The sequence below is a fragment of the Pogona vitticeps genome, chromosome 2 (genome assembly GCF_051106095.1).
Source record: "Pogona vitticeps strain Pit_001003342236 chromosome 2, PviZW2.1, whole genome shotgun sequence".
Taxonomy (NCBI): Eukaryota; Metazoa; Chordata; class Lepidosauria; order Squamata; family Agamidae; genus Pogona; species Pogona vitticeps.
Window position 1 is genome coordinate 4,731,647 of NC_135784.1, and position 18,274 is coordinate 4,749,920.

At 51.2% G+C, this 18,274-nt stretch overlaps 2 protein-coding genes across 2 annotated transcripts; both read left to right on the plus strand.

Moving 5' to 3' along the window:
- Positions 1-591: 591 nt before the first annotated feature.
- Positions 592-2,655, plus strand: LOC140703849 (RLA class II histocompatibility antigen, DP alpha-1 chain; the record flags this gene model as incomplete). Its single annotated transcript, XM_078386429.1, has 3 exons — positions 592-874; positions 1,366-1,647; positions 2,310-2,655. Coding segments are annotated over 3 exons (723 nt in total), but the record flags the coding sequence as incomplete, so codon positions are not given.
- A 4,048-nt stretch (positions 2,656-6,703) lies between these two features.
- Positions 6,704-17,479, plus strand: PFDN6 (prefoldin subunit 6). The gene is made up of 5 exons (XM_078386118.1): positions 6,704-6,875; positions 14,817-14,923; positions 15,977-16,047; positions 16,136-16,260; positions 17,235-17,479. Exons 2-5 carry the CDS (start codon positions 14,860-14,862, stop codon positions 17,353-17,355), a joined length of 381 nt encoding a protein of 126 aa, XP_078242244.1. The 5' UTR covers positions 6,704-6,875; positions 14,817-14,859; the 3' UTR covers positions 17,356-17,479.
- The last annotated feature ends 795 nt before the right edge of the window (positions 17,480-18,274 follow it).

An 18,274-nucleotide genomic window follows, 5' to 3' on the forward strand; every position in this document is an offset into this window, starting at 1 on the left:
TGCCCCTGGGGCAGAGGGAAGCTCTGGAACCTACACTTACGGGGAGGAAGAGGAGGAGAAGAAAAGGCGAGAGTGGGAGAAAGGGAGGGTAAAGGCCCCCCCCGCCCCCCGTCGACCTCTCCTCCCTCCACACACACCACCCCCGACCTCTTGGGCTCTTCTTTCGCCACCTGCTTCCCGACCCCTTTCCATTCGCGGGCGGGGGTCCTGAGGGGGGGCCCTCGAGCTGCGCCCTTCGGAGGAAGCCCCGCTGACCCCGAGGGGACTTCCTTCTGAGTAGACCGGTGGGAAGGAGGCTCTCGGGGCGCCGCAGCTGACTCTGACCTGAGGGAAGGATTGGGGAGCAAAGAGGTGCCCCTCCCTGCCTTGCCCACAACAGCCCGGCCAGGTGGGACAAGCACAGCCGAAGGGGGAGGTCTGTCTCGGGGAGGGGGGACTGCCCTCTTCTCCCTTTACACACACACACACACGCACACACACACGGGCGTCCCTCAGCCCAGAGGCCTTTGGCTTGGTGGTGGACTGAGGGTGTCTGGAAGGGTGGCCAGAAGGCCAGATCATTCTCTCCCTGTGTGTGTTTATTATTTCTGATTTTTTCCTCCCCCCCCCTCTCCAGTGGAGGACACTTTCACGGGGCTGGACTTCTTCCACGAGAGCCTCCCTTCAGGGCAAGAGGGCGGGGAGGACCTGCTGGCCTTCAACCAGGAGGAGATCCTCCACGTGGATTGGGCCCAGAAACGCAAGGTCTGGAGGCTGCCAGAGATCGGGAGCAGCAGCTCTTACGAGACTCAAGGGGCCCTGGGCAACATCGCCATCATGAAGAACAACCTGGAGATCATGAGGAAGCGCAGCAACTGGACCCGCGCCCAGAACGGTAGCAAGAAAGGGGGATCCTCCCCTCCCTTTGGCTGGACACAGCCCTCCCCCCCACTGGAAACCCCCCCCATTCCTCACATGCCTACATATCCAGGGACAATACAATCAGCAGGAGGTGGGGAAGGAGGTGGCGCAGGGGGTGACCTCTGGAAATCCAATCAATTCCCACCTTCTGCCTTTGGGTCCAGAAATGAATAGGGCAGGATGAACCCTTTCAGGATCTCCCTTCTGGCTCAGCAGAAATAGATGAACAGGACAAAACAGAGGCTGCTCCCTTCGGACACTTGCTGAAAATGGAGCCACAAGGAATATCAGCCTTGCGAAAACCTCCAGGGAGACACCTTTGGTGGGGGGGGGGAGGGGAAGGGGCAGCTGCCAATTGTGTCCAGGGACCGGGAGGATTATTGGGGGTGATGGGGAGGGGGGGAGGAATCAAGGCTGAGGATTCTCCATGGAGAAAGTCACTGACGTTCTCCATCTTCTTCCCAGTTCCCCCTTCGGCCACTCTGTACCCCAAAGACCCCGTGGAACTGGGGGACCCCAACGTGCTCATCTGCTTCGTGGACAAGTTCTCCCCCCCAGTGCTGAACATCACCTGGCTGAAGAACGGGCAGGTGGTCTCCCAGGGCGTGCAGGAGACGGGCTTCCTCTCCAGCGTGGACTACACGTTCCGCAAGTTCTCCTACCTGGCCTTCGTCCCACAAGACGGGGACGTCTACGCCTGCCAGGTGGACCACTGGGGCCTCCCGGAGACCCTGACCCACCTCTGGAGTAAGCAGGATTGGGGCCCCTCTTGATTCTGTCCTGGAAAGATCCAGCCATTTTCTGCCTATCAGGCATGCTTGCATTATGACAAGATTTTGTTCTGTTGTGCCCAAGGGATCTGTAACTCTGCCCTCACCCCAGATCTTGTTCTCTCAGGCAGGAATGCTTTAAATAAATAAAATAAAGTAAGTGGTGAGGGCGAGGACAGAGCTATGTAGACCTTATTCCACTGTCTTAGCTTTGTTGAGGTAGTGCTGTTGCTGTTCATTGTCATTTTCAAGTTTATCTTCAGGTCTAGTGAGTTACCTCTATTTTAAAAATAATTGGGTCAAGTAAAGGTAGTGATCTTCAGAAGTACCCAAATTAGACCCAATCCATATCTCTGGTCTGGTGTGGTGAACGCACCGTCCTGTTCTGGGCATAAGTGGCACATGGTTTATAGAGTATTTCCTGGAAGAATGTGATGAAGAGCCTTTCATGGGCAGAAAGAAGGAGAAAAATGATGTCCAAGACTAATGGGGCAAATGTTCTCTAGATCAATTCCTGCTGGAGGGAGTCAGACAACCTATGGCTTCTCTCCCCCAGTACCTCCCACCAACACTACTAACACGAGAACTGCAAGATGAATTGGTCCTTGCCATATTTTACCCTTTTCCCCCTCCCTCCAGATGCAAAAGAGCCGACCCCCGTTGCAGAGACGCCAGAGAACATACTCTGTGGCCTGGGCTTGGCCATTGGCATTCTGGGCATCGTGGTTGGCACCGTCTTCTTCTTCAAAGCCCTGAGGATGAACCACTACCATCCGAGAAGCAGGGCTGGCTTGTGAGTCAAGGATCTCTTATTCTCTTTGATGGCTGCCTCTTCCCTTGTAGCCCATGATGGGACCGGGGAGGCATGGGGTGAGGGGTGAGGGTGTTTGCACCCACAGTGATCACCTCTTGACCGGCACCTCTGGATGAACACGGAAGAGCAGGAGGACGTGGACGGACAGACAGATGTCAGATGGACCCTCTGGCAGCCCCAATCTAGGACAGGCGAGCCCTTGGCAATCTCTGTGGGGCATGGATGGGTGGGGGTGGGGTGGAGGGGTGTGGGGTGTGATTTATTTATTTTATGTATTCTACTTGCATGTCGCCCACCCTCTGCAAGAGCCTCGTGGGGAAAGCGACACCGAAACGGGTGGCTTTCCATTTGCACAAAAGGGGGGGGGGTCACCAGCCAGACCAGAGCCACAGAGGCCAAAACTGGCATGGTACAGACTGGGGGGCAAGCGAGATGGAGGGGGGACCATATTGGCTCCAGGGCCAGGAGGGAGATGCTGCCCTCCCTCCACCCGAAAGGAGGTCGCGCCATCCCTCATTCATCCCATCCTAAAAGCAACTTCGGAGAAAGACCGTTTGAAGCCCCCCCCCCCCGCAGTATTTCCCGGTGAATCAAGGCTTCCTGTATTTTGAACCCTGGACACCCAATCCTCGTGTTACTGCAGATGATAGGTTTGATGATGATGGCGTTGCCCCCATGCCCGGGGCCGGTGGCTTTGCACTCATGGGGGAGGGGGTGTGACCCTTTCTGGTTCTCCCTCCCCCTCTTTGAATGGAGATCCTTCCTCCCAGTAGGAAACCAGTCCGGAGGGAGGTGTGCGTGTGTGGGGGGGAGAGCGCTGAGGAAGGAGGGGTTTTTTAGGGGGCTGGAAACTAGGAGAATCCCCCTAATTGGGCCACGAACAAGAGAGACGGGGGTCTGGGGGACCAAGCGAGGGGGGGACCCCACGGGACGAGACTTCTCCCTTGTTCCGTCTCTTTTTAGGAGGTCCCTGGTAGCCCTAAATTTGGGGGGTAGGAGCAGAAACTCTGGGGCTAAAAGTGGGGGCTTTCCTCCCCCGCCAACCTTTCCTAGAGCCGCTCCTTCCTTCCTTCCCTTCCTCCCCCCCCCCGAAGCAGCCGAGGGGACGCCGAAAGGGGGCTCGGGTTTCGCGTCCCGGCGGGGGAGACCGCGCTCAGCATTCAGGGAAATGGAGCCGGGAAGCTTGTGGGGGGACACCTCCGTCGGACATCTCTTCCCCCTTTCTTTATTTCTCCTGGGGGGGGCGTCCTTGGTAGCTCCAAGGACCACCCCCCACGGAGAACCTCTGGGTCTCCGTGGGGGGGGGAGAGCGGAGCTTCTGGGCCCAAAGGTATGAGCTGTCCTGCTCCCCCCCACATCCCTCCCCTCTCCTAGACCCGCTCCCTCCCCCACCCACTCCCTCCCCAGCAGTGGAGGGGACGCCGAATGGGGGGGGGGCGATCGGGTTCCACTTCGCCAGGCGGGAGCGTCCAGAGAGGAAGAGGGAAGAGGGAAGCCCGGGCCGGATCCAAGCGCAGGCGAACAGGCAGGGAGGGGAAAGCCAGCCTGCGGGAAAGCGGCCGGTCCCCCTCACCCAGATCACATCAGGAGCCCCGCTGGGCCGCGTCACCGCACGGAGCCTCTGCCCTTGCCTTGGTTTGCATTTCGTGCTGTTTCGCGAGCCTGCCTCCCTCACGACTCCCCCCCCCTCCGGTGCCGGGAAAGGGTTTGGCTTTTGGCCCTCCAGGCGATGCTGGCTACGGACCATCCCGGGAAGATCGATCGGTCGATCGATCGATCAGGTTCGTATTAAAAGCAACTCATGAAAAGAGGGGTGGGGGCTGCCAGCCTGCAGCATCAGGTGGCCACACTGGCAAGAAGCCTGGTGGACTGGCGAGCATTCCCTTGCAGAGGCTCCGGCTGGAAAGAGACCCGACGCTCTCTGATGAAAGGCACCGTCAGTCTCAGCCGCTGCCTCTCCGCTGGCGATTGGCAGGGCAAGGGCGCCCCCTTCTGCCCGAAATCTGGGGGAGAGGGGGAGGGGGAGGGAGGCCCAAAGCAGGCGTCCCCGGGGGATTTAATCCTAAATATTTCTGTGCCTGAAGAGGTGGCTTGCAATCCTGGAATGCTCCCAGGGAAATCGGCCCCCAAAGGTGCCCAAACACAATGGGATTTGTGGTGGTTTTTTGCAATTCCTGACTTCCTACATCAGCTCCACTTCCTGTAGGTTTAAGAGGCTGTAGAGGAGCTGGGAACGAAGCCCGGCAGGAAAACACACAAACCACCACACAACGCTGTAGGGCTCTTGAGTTGTTACCTGTGAAAAGAAAAGGAGCGAGCACACAACCCTTGCAGTGTGTCAGCCTTGTTTAACTCCGTTGGCTTCAAGACACTCCTTCCCTATTCAATTCAGCAGCCAGTTTTAGGAAGACACAGTAGTACCTCTCCAGTTCAAGGTACCAAAGCTTTACTTTGTCCCCAGACAGATAGATCCCGTGGAGTCACAAAAAGGCCAATTTTATTTCTGCCCTTGTTGTTTCTCACTGTCTGTATGCACTGTATTCTGTTGATTTTTCTCCCTCAGTCACCATGTCTCAAGCCAGGACATTTTTGGCCTCATACAATAAACCCTCATTTCTAATGCTTGTGTATATATAAACAGTTGGCATGTTAATTTCCTAAAGGTAAAGGCTCCCTTGACATTTAGTCCAGTTTTGTCCGATTCTAGGGCGCGGTGCTCATCCCTGTTTCCAAGCCATAGAGCCAGTGTTTGTCCAAAGACAGTTTCCGTGGTCACGTGGCCTGCGCGACTAGACACAGAATGCTGTTTACCTTCCCCCACTGAGGTGGTACCTATTTATCTACTTGCATTTTTACATGCTTTCAAACTGCTAGATTGGCAGGAGCTGGGACAGGCGACGGGAGCTCACTCCATTGTGTGGATTCGATGTTATGATGGCTGGTCTTCTGACCTTGCAGCACAGAGGTGTCTGTGGATTAACCCACAGCGCCACCATGTTAATGTCCACTAGGTGTTAGAAGCCCTGTCGGCATTATGACACTAATCTTTACAACAGCCTGTGAGAGATGTTGTTTTTGATCATTGCTCAGCCTGCTCATTATGGGCACATTCGTTTACGCATTCCTTCCAAACCGTTGAGCAAGGAGCCTGACCAAGAGATAACGGATAATCCCTGCCCACATTCATCCCTGGGCACTTGAGGGGAGGGAGGGTGACTGCTCCTTCAGCCTGCCCAGCCTTGTTAGGGGCCACCTTTGAGGCTGAGGGGTCTATGTGTCCCTTTCAGGCCACACACCACCCATCCTCTTACTCATGGATTATGGAGCTGCCACTTCCCCTTGAAGAACAGGCCACACCCAGCATCCTCAGTATTTATTGCCAGTGATAGAGGGCCATGGGAATGGTAGTCCAAAGCAAACGGAGTGCCCGAGATTCGCTGCTCCTGGTTTAAGCTCTACATCCAAGAGAGAGATTTATTTTTGCCTAGATCATACACAGGGTCTTCCTCGTTGGCTTGTTGGTCAAACCAGCTCTAAAATGCTTTAGCAATGCAGTCCGGAACCTGGAACAGTTAGTTTAAAAACAAAAATCTAAACAATATGCCTCCTAGACTCCAACATAGCCAAAAAGAAAGAAAGAGAGGTGACATTTAAATTTTATTAAAGCCTTAGACAGATTATTTATTTATTTAAAATATGTTAACTCCACCTTTCTCCCCAAAGCAGTTTCATTCTAACAACCAGCATCCCCAGCCAAGCATCACCTTTACTGGGCTGGAAATATGATAGTTTTAGTAAATTGGGAAAAAAACGTTATTTATATTAGAGGCCCCCAGCCTCCATAGCTGGGGGATGATGGGAGATGTAGCCCAGAGTGGTAAATTTCCCCAGCTTTGTGCTTCTTCTGTTTTGTTTGCCCCATGCTTTTGTTTCCCCATGTATAGGACTTCATCTCCCAGAAGGCTAAGGCCAAGAACTGAGGAATTCTGGGAGTTGAAGTCCCAATAAAACAAACATGGCGGGCCTGAAAGGTTTTAAAAATCTTCCTTCGGACGTCAAAGCTTCCCTCCTCTTCCGCCGGGACGCTCTAGCCATGGAGACCTGTTTTTAACTCCCAGAGACCCTGGCATCTCTATGGTTTCCCGCCATCTTGGAACCGGGCGGAAGTGCGGGCAGCGCTAGGTGGAGGGTAACGTCACGGACTCCTCCCCCTTCGGCTCTTCCGTTTCCGTCTGCCCGCCGTGCGCTTTCCGGGACTTGGAGAGAACGGCGTGGGTTGAGGAGGGCTAGCGGTACCCTTGGCAACGCCACCGGGCTGCGAGCGGGGAGGGGGGGTCCCCATTTCCTGGGTGAGAGGTCAGCAAGGCCAGCAGGCGGGGCTTGAGGAGAAGGTGAGTGAGGGTCAGAAGTGGTTCATGGAGGGAGGGGGGTTGTCTCTGAAAGAGTGGGAGGGGGGCATTTCCTCCCTCCAGCCACGAAGGGGTGTTTTTTTGGGGGGTTCCTTGTGTGATGGTGCCCCCCTTCCCCCATAGTTGGGGAGTCTGAGATCTTGTGTGGGGGGAAAGCAGAATGGGATTATTTAAAACCCACCCCAACTCAGTGTGGATATAGGGTGAGGGTCTGGAAGACCTAAAAACAGGGATCATCTGGGGGGGGGGGAATTAGTCTTGCAGGCTGTTCTCCCTCCCCCCAGTCAGGAAGGCAGTGAGTCAACCTTAAAAGGGATTAATGTTATTATTTTTTTTAAAGAATCAACAGAAACAGGACATGTTCCCATTTGGGGGAGGAGGGAGTGGGCTACAACCCCCCCCCACAGACACAGACAAAGCATGCAGCCCAGTACACCCACCCAGAAGGCCAGCATGGCCAGTATCCAGGTAGTCACATGGTTTGCTTGGGTGGCCGGGGGGGGGGGAAGATGTGTCTCCTTTTGATGGGATGAAAACCCACAAGGAGGAAGAGGAGGGGAAAGAGGAAGAGGAATAGGGTCAGGGTTGAGGAAGTGCCCCATCATCCTCAGTGAGCTATAGCAGCAGCAGCAGCCTCCAGCTCAGTGGCCCATGGGCCGCCCAGTCGTTGCCCTCTGCTTAAGGGAGACAACTTGCAACTCAAAGTTCCTTTCAGTTTGGACTACAACACCCATAATCTCCTTCCCCGAAGGCCAGCTTCTTGAAGCTCGGTTAGTTAAGGCCGTGGACGATGGCTAAGGTGGACCCACATTGCCTCTGATGAGGTCTCAAGGTGGCTTCTTATGAACTAACATGGCATATAATTAAATTTAAATTCCTCGGGTGTTGCTGCTGGAAGCGGTGGAACTCCCTCCCACAAGAAACTCAGACTGGCCCCCGTTTTGGTGCCCTTTTGCCAGCGGGTAAAGAGCTTTATCTTAAGGCAGGCTCCCCCACCCACCGACCCCCACCCCAGTAACTGGCTGCATGTGAGGGTTTTTTTTTTCTCTTTTTAATAAGGCTGTTTGTCTATCTTTTAAATATGCTTTTAAAATTATTTAAGCTATTTTGAAATATGATACTGATGACTGATTTGTTTTAAAATTGTAAGAATTTATTGTATTCCTGACTTTTAATATTGTCTGTTTTAATATTGTAAGCTGCCTGGAGTCCTCTTCTGGAGAAAGGCAGGGTATAAATAATAAAAGGATTTCAAATAAAAAAAATCAAATAAAATTTCAGAGAATCTCAGGATTGCTGAAAACGGCAATGTCCAAACAGAGATAGCAATTGTGGGTTATGGAAATATAGTAGTAGTAGGCATCCTTCAGTGTCGAGACTATGATAACATGCTCTGAATAGAGGTCTTGGAAGAGCATCTACTGAAAATATAAAGCACTGCCTTTACTGTAAAAAACCTGGGCCGTGTAAAGTCTGACTTCTTTATAAATGATTGAGGTTAAAAACTGGAAGGGGATGCTTATGAAATTTGAGGGTGACACCTGTTACATACAGCACTGATGTTACCTGTCTGTCATGGGTTTGGAGGGAAAGTTCCATCCTATGGGGAGTGGAAGGCGGGACATCAGGAGGAGGGGCTGTACTGTATATATATGTGATGCGTGTGTGGAGAAGTTTAGACGCTGGGATGTGACGAAGCAGCAGCTGGGAAGAAGAAGCTGGTGTGGGAGTCTGTGTGTCAGACAGGGTACTACTGGGTGTCAGAGTACCAACCTGATAGGTTCAGGTGTCTGTTGGTTAGCCAGAACTGATAGGTTCAGGGTCTGTGCTTCAAGTTAAGGGTTCTGTGTGAACCAAACTGTGTGTATGTATGTTTGAGACTAAGCCACTTTACTATATCTTATTCACCTGATCATTTTATTTTCCTGTGTGTTGTATCTAAATAAACCTTGTTCTTTTATTTGTTTAAAAATCCATCCCTGGTCTGTGTGACTCCTTACAGGGAATGGTTGGTGGCAGCTTAGTGAAACTGTGGCATATCCCAATAGGTCTGGGTTTGTCACATTGATTGGTGTCCAGCGTGTGGGATACGACTGGTCCAGTTGTCCAGTGGTCCAGCAAAGCCTTGGCAAGTGTGCCCAGAGCAAGGGGGGTCTAGTCAGGGACAATCTGAGAGCACGTAGGTAATCTTCTAGGTGTACCTCACGGGGGGGGGGTGCGCTAGTAGAAGAACGTGTAACCTCAGATTGGGGGACTAGATTAGGGAGCTCTGAAGCAACTTGTTTTGGCGGGAAAAAAGCTGAGGCAAAACTGTATAGTAACCGTGATTTAGCCTGCCTGCTGAGAGGCCCAGCAGAGGGGGGTCGACTCTAGCTTGCAACTGTTGCAAGTAGTGCTGAAGGACAGCAGCAATCTATAGGGAGAGCTGGTTCTGAGGAAAAAAAAAAGTGGTCGTTTTATTTTGAGGCTTGACTTTTGAAAGCAGCCTGTTCTGAGGGGGGATTATGCCCTTGACTCGAAGCCAAATGGCAGAAATGGGTGAAGTGAAAGACCCCCAGGTTGACCAAGGTTCTGAGGATGAATTTGGCTCAGTGCAGGGTGACAGCACGGGAGAACAAAACCCAGAACTCAGAAAAATACTCATAGCCCAACAGCATGAACTGAGGGTGAGGGAAATGGAGGAAAGGGAAAGAGAGAAACAACGGCAATTTGAATTAGAGAGAGAGAGAGAGAGAATGGAGAGGGAAGAAAGAATGGAGAGAGAGAAAATTGCTCTGGAAAAAGAAAGAATGGCGTTTGAATTAAGAAAATTGGAAATGATGAACCAGAACAATAATAACAATAGGGATTCTGAGGGAGGCCAATTGTCTAAAGCTGACCTGAAGAAATTCCCTGTGTACCACAAGGGAGATTGTCCTGAGGTGTTCTTTTCCCTAGTGGAAAGAGCGTTTGTGGACTTCTCAGTAAGGGAAACTGAGAAGATGACCATCATGCGATCTTTAATCAGTGGTAGCCTGGCTGAGGTTTATTCAGAGATGCCACAGGAACTGATGAGAGATTTTGCAGAGTTTAAAAAACTGGTGTTTGCAAGACATGGGATAAATGCGGAACAGCTGAGGCAAAGATTCAGGTCCCTCACAAAGAAACCAGAGCAGACTTTTACCCAAGTGGGGGCCCAATTGGTGAGGCTGCTTGAGAAATGGCTATCTCAGGAGGGGACAGAGACCTACCAGCAGCTCAAAGACTTGATAGCGCTGGAACAGTTCTATTCAGTCCTGCATGGGGAACTGAAATTCCAGGTGAGGGAAAGGAAACCAAAATCTGTGGCAGAAGCAGCCGAGATCGCAGATTTTATTTCCCAAATAAGAAAGCCCTTGGGTGAGGGGAAAGCGATGGGGAAACCCAAAGAAACCTACAGCAAGTACTCTCAGGGACCAGGGAAAAGCCAGCAAGGGGGAGGGGCCCATGGTGAAGGGAAGCCCTCAGACATGAAACCAAGACCTCAGATTTTGGAGGGAAAACCAAACAAGATGAGAGAGACTCAAAATACACCAGAAAATGCTATTTCTGTCAGGGAAAGGGCCATCTAATCTCAGAGTGTGAGAAATTAAAGCAGCTAAAAGGAATTGTGCCTCAGGATTCGAGTGGGACCAAGCCAAAAGCTGTGTTCTGTGTCCAGAAAGAACAAGGCTCATTGTCACTGAGGGAGCCTGTTGCCATGGCTACTCAATCTGGAATAGTCACATCTGCTGATCAGGCTGAGGAAAATGGTCCTCTTGTGGAGGTAAAGCGCTGCCTACTGGTGAGAACAGATTCTCAGTTGTTTGAGACAGCAGGGGTGGACGTAGGAATACTTGACCGTCAGTATCGGGGGCTGCGGGACACTTGTTCCCAGGTGACCCTGTGCCATCCAGATATTATTCCTAGGGAGTATGTAATCCCAAATGAGAGCATGAAGGTGGCAGGGATTGAGGGGCAGGTGATCTCTCTGCCAGTAGCGGAGGTACCTGTGAACTTTCAAGGCTGGAGGGGAGTTTGGCGGCTAGCAATTTCATCGACTCTGCCAGCAGCCGTGCTCGTGGGAAATGACCTGGCTGAACATGTGAAACGGGTGCTAGTGATTACACGTTCACAAGCCACCACGGGGACAGTTCAGGGGGGTAATGATGAGCCAGAGACGGAAGCAGGTGGGGGGAGTTCAGAAGCTGTGGTGGAAACCTTAACCACAGACAGCAGATTTGGACAAGAGCAAAAGGCAGACGCCACTCTCCAGAAGTGTTTTGAACAGGTGACTGACGCCCAGCTAACACCTGAAACCCCAGTGAGATTTCTGGAGAAAAAGGGGATTTTATATAGAGAGACCCTGAGGAATATCTCAAAAGGGGGAGATGGGATCAGAAGTCAGCTGGTGGTACCTGAAAAGTATCGCCCCATGATCTTACAAAGGGGGCACTCTGACATGTTTGCTGCGCACTTAGGGGTGAACAAAACACAGCAGAGAATCACACAGAAGTTCTACTGGCCTGACATAGGGAAGCAGATCAGGGAGTTCTGTAAACAATGTGATGTGTGTCAAAGGCAGGGGAATAGCCGCGACAGGACCAAAGCAAAGTTGTGCCCTTTGCCTGTGATTGACACTCCGTTCAAATGCATAGGGGTGGATATTGTGGGACCTTTGCCCAAGGCCACAAAGAGGGGGAACAGGTTCATTCTCACCATTGTGGACCATGCCACGAGGTACCCTGAAGCCATACCCTTGACTAACATTGAAACTAACACAGTGGCAGATGCCTTGGTGGGGTATATGTCCAGGATGGGATTTGCCTCAGAAATAATCACAGATTTGGGCGCATCGTTCACATCAAAGCTCATGAAACGCTTATGGCAAATCTGTGGAATTAAGCACAAGGAAACTACTGCCTATCATCCTGAAAGTAATGGGTTAACTGAGAAGTTCAATGGGACTCTAATGCGCATGATTAGGGCTTACTTGGCAGAGAATCCAAACAATTGGGACCAGAAGCTGCAATCCCTTTTGTTTGCTTATCGATCAGTGCCACAAGCCAGTACCGGGTTCAGTCCGTTTGAACTTTTATTTGGGAGAAGGGTGAAAGGGCCCCTTGATTTGATCAAACAAAATTGGGAGCAGATCACCCAGGATGACCCACAAGACGTTGTGACATACATAGACTCTTTAAGGATTGACCTAAAGAGAAACCTAGAGCTAGCAGCAGAGACCCTGCAAGCTCAAAAGGTCAGAAAGAAAGTTTGGGATGACCAGGAAGCCGGGGAGAGGCACTTAAATCCAGGGGAGGAAGTGCTGTGGCCTGGGCCCTGCAGAGAGAACAGACTGCAGCTGGGTAGCCCAGAAATAAAATACTTGGGTCACATAGTAGGGGGAGGAGTGATAAAACCCCTGGAGGCCAAAATAGAAGCTGTTCGTGATTGGCCTAGACCCAACACCAAGAAAAAAGTCAAATCATTTCTTGGGTTGGTGGGCTACTACAGAAAGTTCATCCCGAGGTTTAGCGAGATTGCGGCTCCGCTCACCGATCTGACGAGGAAGAAGACTGATGACAGCATCCCGTGGACCAGCGACTGTGAGGCGGCGTTCCAGAGGTTGAAGGAGGCGCTCATCAACTATCCAGTGCTGCGTGCTCCAGACTTCGACCGGGAGTTTATCATCTACACCGATGCGTCTAACAGCGGGGTAGGAGCAGTTCTTTGCCAGGAGGATGAGAATGGTGACCAGCATCCAGTGTCCTACCTGAGTAGGAAACTTCAAAAAGGTGAGAGACATTTGGCAACCGTGGAGAAGGAGTGTTTGGCCATAGTCTACGCGATCCAGAAGGCCAAGCCTTACATCTGGGGAAGACATTTTGTTCTGTGCACTGACCATTCACCACTGCAATGGTTAAAGACAATGAAAACCCACAATAGCAAACTTATGAGGTGGGCTTTAAACCTACAGGACTATGACTTTGAAGTGAAGGTGGTCAGAGGGTCAGTGAACTGTGTTGCTGACGCCTTGTCAAGAAGACCTGAAGAATGAAGACGGCGAAAGAAACATGGACTATGTATATATATTGATGACAAAAGGTTAAATGTACCTGGTTTTTCTTGAATTTGGTTTGTATGAATAAAGGTAAATTGATGTAATGTATATGGTAAATGTTTAAATGCCTAATTGCTATGGTTAACTTAGAATGTAAGTATAAGTAAGTATGATATGGTATGTATAACTGTTGTTGTGTGTTTTATCCAGGTTGTTTTTTGGGAAAAAGCACCTTAGCTTTCCCCCTACAAAACAACTTATAAAGAGGGGAGGTGTTACATACAGCACTGATGTTACCTGTCTGTCATGGGTTTGGAGGGAAAGTTCCATCCTATGGGGAGTGGAAGGCGGGACATCAGGAGGAGGGGCTGTACTGTATATATATGTGATGCGTGTGTGGAGAAGTTTAGACGCTGGGATGTGACGAAGCAGCAGCTGGGAAGAAGAAGCTGGTGTGGGATTCTGTGTGTCAGACAGGGTACTACTGTGTGTCAGAGTACCAACCTGATAGGTTCAGGTGTCTGTTGGTTAGCCAGAACTGATAGGTTCAGGGTCTGTGCTTCAAGTTAAGGGTTCTGTGTGAACCAAACTGTGGTTATGTATGAGTGAGATAAAGCCACGTTACTATATCTTATTCACCTGATCATTTTATTTTCCCTGTGTGTTGTTTTAAATAAACCTTATTCTTTTATTGGTTAAAAATCCATCCCTGGTCTGTGTGACTTCTTACAGGGAATGGTTGGTGGCAGCTTAGTGAAACTGTGGCATATCCCAGTAGGTCTGGGTTTGTCACAACACCAAACTGGGGTAGTAGCTGATACTTCAGAAGAGTATCAGAAGAAGGTAATGAGGATTCAAGGTGACATAAACAGATAGAACTGGGTCAAAAGAAAATGATTTTAAAGAAAAAGGGGGAAATCATAAAGGTGTACATTTAGGCACTTTTATGAAAAAACAGGCACACAGATATATGAAGAGTACAATGGCCAACATGGCTGTATTACACGTGGAAAAGGGTCTAGAACCGTGTGCCCAAAGGTCATGTCTTCATCTACAACCCAGTGTCTTAATTCTGGGCAGTCCAGTTAAGAAAAATACGAATGAGCTGGAGGATATCCAGAGGAGATTGACCAGGAGGGTAAATGATCTGGAAACCAAGCCCTGTAAGGAACAAATTAAGGTTTCTGGGTTATTCTGGAAAAGGGAAGTACAGTGGTGCCCCGCATAGCGACGATTAATCCGTTTCGGATTAATCGTTGCTATCCGGAAACATCACAATGTGCGGGGGGAACCCCATAGAAACGCATTAAACTTTTTTTAATGCGTTCCTATGGGGTGAAAACTCACTGTTATGCGAAGATCCTCCATAGTGCCGCCATTTTCGCTGCCTCGGTAAGCAAGGAAATAGTGCGAAAATGGTTGCGGTGGCCATTTTGGAACCGCCGATCAGCTGTTCCGCAAACATCGCAATGCGCACATCAGTAAGCGAAACGCTTACCGATCATTGCAATGCGATGTTTAGGCTATTAAAACATCGCAATGCGATCGCATTAGCGATCCCAAAAAAATACATTGCTATGCCGATTTGTCGTTAAACGGTGCGCTCGTTATTCGAGGCACCACTGTAGTATAATGGCCATTTTCAAATATCTGAAGAGCTGTCACGTGGAAATAGGCAGAAGCTTGTTCTCGGCAGCTCCTCCTTCAGACGTTTTGAACCATGCGTTGGGGTTCCACCTGGGAGGGGGATGCTCCAGCCTGTGGTTTTCCTGCGTCCACAGCTGGATGAGGTTGTTTCCAGCTGTACAGCTTGGCTGACCTTCTGTGCACCGTGCCCAACGTGGCATTCCCTCTCGGTTTCTTTGCAGGAGAAGCCACTTCAGCCGTAGGGAGAAGACGCCGGGTGAAGAGATGGCCGAGGCGGTGCAGAAGAAGATTCAGGGGGAACTGGAGAAGTTCCAACAGCTGCAGAAAGGTCATTTCTTCCATAACATGATATTTTTTTAATGGGATACTTCAAGAAAGGATGGATGATTCGGAGGTGGTGTCTTCAGTTGACCCAGGGGGACTGTGGCGGTGGTGGGGTGGGGTGGGGTGGAGTAACTTATCACGGAGGTAAGGAAGTTCCTAAGCTGTGCGGGGGCTTTGTGAACCTAGACCCAGATGACAAACAAGGGGGTTCACCATGGATGCATCCATGGCCCAAGAAGGACTCAAGTATCTATGGCAGTGGTTCTCAACCTTGGGCCCCCAGATGTTCTTGGGCTACAACTCCCAAAGATCCTGGCTGGCACAACTCGTGGTGAAGGCTTCTGGGAGTTTTAGTCCAAGAACATCTGGGGGGCCCAGGTTGGGAACCACTCATCCATGGAATTTCAGTTCCAGGTGTCCCCTCTATGTATGTGATGTGCCTGAAGGACATGCTGTAAGGTGAGGCTTCGGTCATCTATTACACTGGTTCTTAACCTTTGTTACTCAGATGTTTTTGGACTGCAACTCCCAGAAGCCTTCACCATCAGCTCTGCTGGCTGAGGTTTCTGGGAGTTGCAGTTCAAAGTAACAAAGGTTAAGAACCACTGATCTATTATATGTTCAAAAAGAAGCTCTCTTTTGGCAGGTTTGAATTGCCTTACGTTTTCCATCGGAGCTAAATCTCGGTCCTATGAAAGAAACACAAAGCAGGTGAAAGAACCCCCTTCCTGCAGGCTGACTTGTTTTAAAAAAGAAGAAGCCAAGGCAGACGTTGAGGCTATAAAGCGCTCTCTGCCTTTTGTTAAAAGAGAGAGGTGGACACCCATAAGATAGTACAGAAATATTGTTTTTAACCAAGAGGAATAGCCCTTCTGCAGATTTTCCTGGGGCATCTTTATTAAAGCCTCCCTCATTTGCAAGACCCACGGCCGGTCATGGATAGATAGAGTAAGAGGTGGCGTTGGATGTCCTTAAGGGGGAGAGGTGGCTGGGAAGCCTCCGGAGGTTGATCTTTCCAGATCACTCTCTCTCTCTCTCTTTTTCTTTCCTCTTTCAGAGATCAACAAATGCATGACAGCCCGGCAGAAACTGGAGGCTCAATTGACCGAGAACAACGTCGTGAAGGAGGTGAGGCCCCTGGACTGCCCCCATCCCTCCTCCTCTTTCCCCATTTCCCCACCTGCTGCTCTTCAATGGGGCTTTCTCTCCTTTCTAGGAGTTGGACCTCTTAGACTCCTCTAACACCGTCTACAAGCTGATCGGGCCGGTCCTGGTGAAGCAGGACATGGACGAGGCAAAAGCCACTGTCGGGAAAAGGCTGGATTACATCACAGGGGAAATGTGAGTCAGTCTTGAAGGGGGGGCGGGGGAATGGATGGATGGGGGGCAGGCAGACTCCCAAGACAGGAGAAGATGGGATGGCTCAGCAACCCCTCTCATCTCTGATCCTGACGTAGGGACAGCCCCGGTCCTGCCTTTTTCAGCCTTGCTCACCCTCAGAATTGCAGAATGTTTCCGAAACCGAGTTTGGTCCTCGGGCTGGAAGACGTGGCTCAGCCTTCCCGCTGAGGAACCTCTGGGTGCAGAGGCAGCCTCCCTCTGAGAAAGAGAGAGAGTGAGTGGCTGGAAGAAGAGAGCGACAGAGGACGGTTTTCCTGGCAGCTTCCTGTCTTTCCACAATTTCCAAGACAGAATACCACCAGCGGAAGGATCAAGGGGATGGAAAAAGGGCTTCTTTGCCCCTGGGTAGCCAGTGGAGCCAGTATCGGGCCGGGCAGGATGCTCGTTTGACCTAAGAAAGGGGCAGGTTCTCTTGCTGGATTAACGAGAATCTGGCCTTAGGGAGTGGGCCGCTCTCAGCTGAGTATTCTCTCATTTTCCCCGGAAGAGAATATTGAGCAGTCATTTCTCATCCCTTTCTTCTGGGGTTGATCCAGGGGACTGTGCAGCTGGCCCAGGGCCACCCAGGCTAGCTCTTCTCCCAGGAAGCAGAGGGGAGAATCAAACTCCCAGCCTCTGACTCCACAGCCAGAGACCTAACTCACTGAGCTAGACTTTTTAGAGGGAATGGGAAGTCCCAAAGGAGGAGGGGGTGAGGGTCATCCGGAGGAGCTGCAGAGAGACAGGTTTGGTCCCGAGGCTCCAAGGAAAGCAAAATAGGGAGTTCTCGCCTCCCTTGAACCTGATGCTGCTGAGCGAGGACGGTTGGACAAGGGAAAAGAGCATGTGCCTTGAGAAACATTGTAGGGCCCCTCCAGAAATGCCTGGTGCTTCCTGGCCCCACTGACTACTGCCCCCTCTCCATCTGTTCCCAGCAAGCGCTACGAGGCCCAGATGCAGGAGTACGATAAGAAGTCGGACCAGCAGCGGGAGGTGTTGGCGCGGCTGCAGCAGGAGTTCCAGAAGGCCCAGGCCAAAGTGGCCCTCAAGGCTTGAAGGTGGCCGTGGGTCACGACTTTGGGTGTGGGTGTGGGGCAGCCGGCTTTCCTCTTGATGTCTCTGCAGGCCACTAGGGTGCCATTTCTTTGAAATAAAATTAGTCTCCCTCTTGTGCCCATTCCACAGTTGTTTGGTTGTTTGGGGGTGAGTGGGGGTGGGGGTTGGGATCCTGCCTTCTACTTGTCCTTCCTACTCTAAAGGAGATGCAGAGGCCTGAGGACAGTAAGAGACCCCAAACCTTTTGAGTGAGAGCTGATAAAGAAAGCAGCTAAAAGATGGGCACGAACCACTGGTTCATTCATCAGCGCTTCCCAACCCTGCCTCCTCCAGCAGGCGACCACTCAGTGGGCACCTGCTGGAGGAGGTGGGACTGGGAAGTGCTGAATGAATGAATGAATGAACAAACTCTTGTTTGGCTAATAAATGAACTGGCATGAACTCGTGGTTCGTGCCCATCTCTAGAAGGGACGCAGGGCTGGCAACCCTCCCCTTTCACCTCCCTCAGGGAGGGAGGGCCGAGCTGTTTTCATGGCATCTCGAGAGCTGCCCTCCAGCCTTTTTGGACTTGAGAAGGCTTCCCAGCAGTGCCTTTTGGGAGCTGCATCAGGGCCCTGCTCTTCTGGATGCAAAAATTGGCCGCCGGTGTGTTTACAGCGTTCCGTGCCTACAGGTAACAGAGGCAAAATGTGGAATCCCAGATCCCGGATGGGGGGAAAGGTGGAAGCAGAGGTTGAACCAGGCAATGAACTGCCATCTCCCCACCTTTCCGAATCTTCTGCTAGCAGGGCCTGTAATCTTTTGTGGAAGGATGGCCGGATGCAGAAATGTGAGGGAGACGTACCCGTGCCTGGAGGAGACCACGCTCTGCTCTTGGGCAGTGATGGGAGGATCTGATCCACACTTTGCATGCACTCAG